This window comes from Lipotes vexillifer, unplaced genomic scaffold (genome assembly GCF_000442215.2).
Source record: "Lipotes vexillifer unplaced genomic scaffold, Lipotes_vexillifer_v1.1 scaffold1318, whole genome shotgun sequence".
Taxonomy (NCBI): domain Eukaryota; kingdom Metazoa; phylum Chordata; class Mammalia; order Artiodactyla; family Lipotidae; genus Lipotes; species Lipotes vexillifer.
In genome coordinates, this window is record NW_006772582.1 from 767,783 (window position 1) to 773,951 (window position 6,169).

The 6,169-nt window shown below is 37.3% G+C and overlaps 1 protein-coding gene across 2 annotated transcripts in view; it reads left to right on the forward strand.

Annotated features, from left to right (window-relative positions):
* The window catches only part of GTF2E2 (general transcription factor IIE subunit 2), a 68,892-nt gene that overhangs the window by 2,588 nt on the left and 60,135 nt on the right, over nucleotides 1–6,169 (forward strand). For both annotated transcript variants that reach the window (XM_007447625.1, XM_007447624.1), the window contains exon 2: nucleotides 2,119–2,288. In XM_007447625.1, the coding sequence (XP_007447687.1) occupies nucleotides 2,123–2,288 (166 nt within the window). In that variant the 5' untranslated portion in view covers nucleotides 2,119–2,122. The remainder of the gene's footprint in view (nucleotides 1–2,118; nucleotides 2,289–6,169) is intronic.

The window sequence follows — 6,169 nt, forward strand, 5'->3', positions numbered from 1 at the left end:
ATACGCGGGCCTCTCACTGTTGTGGCCTCTCCCGTTGCGGAGCACAGGCTCCGGACGCACAGGCTAAGCGGCCATGGCTCACGGGCCCAGCCGCTCCGCGGCATGTGGGATCTTCCCGGACTGGGGCACGAACCCGCGTCCCCTGCATCGGCAGGCGGATTCCCAACCACTGAGCCACCAGGGAAGCCCTATTCATTGCTTTTTTAAAAATAAATTTATTTATTTTATTTATTTATTTTTGGCTTCATTGGGTCTTTTGTTGCTGCGCATGGGCTCTTCCCTAGTTGCAGTGAGTGGGCTACTCTTCGTTGTGGTTTGTGGGCTTCTCATTGCGGTGGCTTCTCTTGTTGTGGCTCACGGGCTCTAGGGGCGCTGGCTTCAGTAGTTGTGGCACACAGGCTTAGTTGCTCCGTGGCATATTCCTGGACCAGGGATCGAACCTGTGTCCCCTGGATTGGCAGGCAGATTCTTCACCACTGTGCCACCACGGAAGTCCCTATTCATTGCTTTTTAAGAAAGGTGCTCAGTGCTTTCATGTTCTCAAATGTAAGCTTATTGAAGGCAAGGATTTATCTTCCAGAACTTTTCATAGGTTGTAGTACAGTGCCTCACAAACAGAAGAATTTTTTTTTAATATATTGGTTTTTTAAAATTAATTTATTTTTTAAGATTTTATTTATTTTTGGCTGCGTTGGGTCTTTGTTGCTGTCAGCGGGATTTCTCTAGTTTCCTTGAGCGGGGTCTACTCTTTGTTGCGGTGCGCGGGTGCGGTGGCTTCTCTTGTTGTGGAGAACGGGCTCTAGGCACGCGGGCTTCGGTAGTTGTGGCTCGCGGGCTCTGGAGCACAGGCTCAGTAGTTGGGGCGCTTGGGCTTAGTGGCATGTGGGATCTTCCCGGACCAGGGCTTGAACTCGAGTCCCCTGCATTGGCAGGCGGATTCTTAACCACTGCGCCACCAGGGAAGCCCAAACAGAAGATATTTAATGAAGGATTGTAAAACCATTAACAATGAGGCTAGAGCAATTTAAAGATGTTCTTCTGTTCGTTATTCACTTAAATATTTATTGAGCTATACCCCATGCTTGAAGGCTTTCAAAGTATAAGAGTCTTTTTCCTCTGGGACTTTGCTTCCCAACTTATAAACACTAGTCTTAATAGTATAGAAATCATTTTCGTAGTCAGCTTGTGTACTTCTGAGACTCTCCATGGGGTTCTAGGGAGAGTTCAGACAAGAGAGGAATATTTTAAAATACTTGTTGAATGACCTGTGGCTTCCCTGGTTGTACTGAAGTTGCTTAGAATTGTAGAGTTTTAAAACTGGGAAAAAACCCAAAGAAGTCTAGTCCCACCTCCTTCCAAATCAGGAATTTTCTGTAGATATTTCTAACACATATTAATCCAGCCTCTTCACTAGTTATGAGAGTCCACCAGTTTTAAAATATACCTTTTAATTTATAAGCAATTGTGGTGGTTCTCATTTTTTTGCAGTGAGCCTAAATTTGTCTCCTAATTTCCACCCAGTAGTCCTGCTGTTGTTCCTAAAGCAGCATTGTCCAGTAGGAATACAGTGTGAGCTGCAAGTGTGAGCCACACATGTAATTTAAAATTTTCTAGTAGCCATAATTAAAAAAAAAAAAAGAAAAAATAGGGGAAATTAATTTTAGTATTTTACGTAAACCAGTATATCCAAACTATTATCACATTAGCGTAATCAGTCTAAAATATTTCAGTAATTTAAAAAGTTCTTTTCATTGTATTGAGTCTTTTAAATGCGAGTGTATTTTACACTTAGAGTACATCTCAACTCTAGCCCCATTTCAGGCGCTCAGTCAGCACTTCGGCCAGTGGCTGTTTGTTATATTGGACAGTGTAGTTCTAGAGCTTTAGAGAATAATCCTATTTTTCTTTACTAGTGCCTAGCACAGTGCTTGGCATATAACAGGCACTAATTAAAGAATTTTTTGAGTGAATGAGTAAGTGAATAGATACAAGTGCTAGAGAACTAGTAATAAAAGGTAATTCTGTTTGGGAAGTAACTCTTGTTGAGACCTGTGGATTTGGCACATAGATTTGAGTGGCTGGAATCTGTATTAAAAAAACTTATTTTTATCTTTGCAGCATTATGGATCCAAGTCTCTTGAGAGAACGGGAGCTGTTCAAAAAACGAGCTCTTTCCACTCCTGTAGTAGAAAAACGTTCTGTATCTTCTGAGTCATCTTCATCATCATCAAAGAAGAAGAAAGCGAAGCTAGAACATGGAGGATCATCAGGCTCTAAACAAAATTCTGGTTAGTAGAATTGACTCTTTTTTTTTTTTTTTTTTTTTTTTGGTGGTACGCAGGCCTCTCACTGTTGTGGCCTCTCCTGTTGCGGAGCACAGGCTCCGGACGCGCAGGCTCAGCAGCCACGGCTCACGGACCCAGCTGCTCCGCGGCATGTGGTATCTTCCCGGACCAGGACACTAACCCGTGTCCCCTGCATTGGCAGGCGGACTCTCAACCACTGTGCCACCAGGGAAGCCCTGACTCTTTAGGACTGTTCAGCTTTTATTTTTCGGGAAACCATTTAGTTCATTTTTCAGTTCATAATTCATATTGTTCGTTAGGTACTTTGTTAAGTGTAAGGGATGGGATGATGAGAATTTTTTGCTCTTAAAATGTTAATAGTTGTTTTGTAGTTAGAATTTAGGTTATTATGTTTAAGAAGAAAAACAAAACACTTCACTGAGGTTTAATTTATGTACTGTACCGTTCACTCGTTTTAAGGGTATAATTCAAAAATTTTTAGTAAGTTTACAGAGTTGTGCAACAACTATTACTACAATTGAATTTCTGTTCCCACCTCAGCCTCTGATAATTAATAATCTACTTCTTTCTCTATATATTTGCCTTTTCTGGACATTTCATATAAATGGAATTGTACCATATGTGTTCTTCAGTATGTGGCTTCTTTTACCTGGCATCTGTTGAGATGATAATGTTGTTCTTGTTCTTTGTTAATATGGTATATTACATTAACGGATTTTCAGATGTTAAACCAACCTTGCATCCTTGGAATAAATCCTACTTGGTCATGGTGTGTAATCCTTTGTTGTGGGATTCAGTTTGCTGACATTTTGTCCAGGATTTATCCATGTTGTAGTATGTATCAGTATTTCATTCCATTTTATTGCTGAAGAGTATTCCATTGTATGATATATACCACAATTTGTTTATCTGTTCACCAGTTAATGGACATTTGGATTATTTCCACTTTTTGGCTATTATGAATAGTGCTGCTGGGAACATTCACATACAAGTCTTTGTATGGACGTGTATTTTTTCCCTCTTGGTTAGAATTCCACTTAAGAGTGGAATTTCTTGGTCATGTGGTAAATTTATGTTTAATTTTTTAAGAAACTACCAAAATGGCTCTACCATTTTACATTTTCACCATCAATGCATGTGGGTTCCATTTTTTTTTCTTAGTCTTGCCAGCACTTGTTATTCCTTGTCATTTTGATTGTAGCCATCCTGGTGGGTGTGAGGTGGTATCATTGTGGTTTTAATGTGCAGTACCCTAATGACTAATTATGTTGAACATCATTTCATGTGTTATTGATCATGTGTCTTTTGGTGAAATGTCTATTCAGAATTTTTTGCCCATTTGAAAAAATTGGGTTGTCTTCTTCCCACTGATTTGTGAGAGCTCTTTATGTATTCTGGGTACAGTTTCTTGATCCAATATCACATGTGTTCTTGGTGTCATATTTAAGAAATCTTTGCCTAACCCAAGGTCATAAAAAATTCCTCCTGTGTTTTCTTCTAAGAGTTTTGTAGTTTTAGCTCTTAGAGTTAGGTCTGTGATATGTTTGAGTTGATTTTTTTATGTATGGATTAACATAAGGGTGTAAATTCATCTTTTTGAGTGTGGTTATTCAGTTGTCCCTGCACCATTTCTTGAAAAAACTTTCTTTTCCCCATTGACTTGCATTGGCATCATTGTTGAATATCAGTTGACTACAAATGAGAGTTTTTTCTGGAATCTAAATTAGGTTCCGTTGACTCATATGTCTGTCCTTACGCCAGTACGATATTCTCTTGATTGCTGTAGCATTCTAGTGACATTTTGAAATTGGGAAGTGTGGAAGTAAGTCCTTCAGTTTTGTTCTTTTTTTCAAAGTTGTTTTGGTTTTTCCTGGAGCCTTTGCATTTCCATATAAATTTTAGGATCAGCTTGTCAGGTCTCATCTGTAAAAGAGCCAGCTGTGATTTTGATAGGGATTGCATTGAGAATTGCTATCTTAACAATATTAACTCAGTCAATTAACATGGCTCTCTTTCCATGTTTTTAGGTTTCTAATTTCTTTCAACAATATTTTGTAGTTTTTAACGTATGTCTTGCTTTGTTAAATTCTAAATATTTTATTCTTTTTGATATTGTGAATGAAATTGTTTTCTTAATTTGATATTTGGATTGTTAATTGCTAGTATATGGAAACACAGTAGATTTTTGTACGCTGATCTCAAACTCTGCAACCTTGCTGAACTCATTATTTCTAGTTTTTTGTGTGGATTTTTTAGGATTATCTATATGTAAGATTTTGTCATCTGCGAATAAGAACAGTTTTACTTCACCTTGCCAATATGAATGCCTTTTCTTTCTTTTTCTTGACTGTTAGTATTGGCTAGTTATAGAAGTAGTGAGTGTGAATATCTTTCGCTTGTTCCTATCTTAGGGGGAAAGCATTCAGTCTTTCACTATTATGTATGTTAGCTGCAGGGTTTTTGTAGGTGCCCTTTATCAGGAGTTCCCCGCTATTTTTAGTTTGTTGAGAGCTTTTAATATAAATGGGTAGTGGATGTTGTTAAATGCTTTTTCTGCATCTGTTGAGGTAATCATGTTCTTATTTTTTATTAATATGGTATATTGCATTAATCTGTTTTCAGATGTTAAGCCAACCTTATATTCTTGGAATAAATCCTACTTGGTCATGGTGTGTAATCCTTTTTATTTGTTGTGGGGTTCACTTTGCTGAATAATCTACTTCTGTAATATTTTGTACAGAATTTTTGCTGATACTTTGTACAGGATTTTTGTATCTGTACTCGTGAGGAATATGGTCTGTAGTTTTCTTCTCTTGTGCTTATTGGGGTATTTCTGGCCTCAAACGATTTGTGAAGTATTTCCTTTTCCTCTCTTTTCTGGAAAAGTTTGTGAAGGTTTGATATAAATTTCTCCTTAAATATTTGATAGAATTCACTAGGGAAGCCATTTGGGTTTGAGCTTTCCTTTGTGGGATGCTCTTGGTTGAAATTTCTTCTTATAGATCTATTCAGATTTTCTATTTCTTCTTGAGTTAATTTGGTAGTTTGTCTTTTTAGGGGTTTGTCCATGTCATCATCTACATTGTCCAAGATTTTTTAGAGTATTTGCTTTTGATTTCTATAAGGTCAATAGTGATATCCCTCCCTTCTTTCGTTTCTGATTTTAGGAATTTTTTGTTTGTTTATTTGTTTTTGTTTTGTTTTTTTGGTTAGTCCAGTTTAAAGGTTTGTCAATTTTGTTGATCTTTTAAAAAAACAACTTTTTTTTTCACTGATTTATCTGTTTTTCTGGTTTTTAAAAATTTCATTTATTTCCACTTCGGCATTTATTATTTCCTTCCTTTGCTTATTTTGGGTTTAGTTTACTCTTAGGCTATTTTCTTTTAGACAGCTAGGTCAGTGCAACTTAATTCATAACAGAAATTATTTACCTCCTTCAGAGTGTAGCAGTGTAATCTTTATTGATGTCATCTTGTTAGATGTTCTTCAAGCTGTTGTACTGATGTTTAAGCAGACCCAGTCTTTCTACCAAAGGAGGTTTATCATTCTTGTTAGCACGTGCATTAGGTTTGATTATTTCTCATTACAATGCAATTTACATGAATTCATAATAAAATTTTACAAATTGTTTTAAACATTAACAGAGACCCGCTCTTCGACCTGGTCTCTTTGATCTGCTTAAGAATATCTTTGCTTCAAAATCTCAGTGGCTTAAAACAACAAAGGTTTGTTTCTTTTTCATACCACATGTTTATCATGTGTTGGCAGGGGTCTTAGCTCATTACAGTCACTCAAGGACCCAAGCTGATAGAGTAGCTGATATTTCAAATGTTGTTGGTTTTGTTTCAATGCCCGAGGGAAAG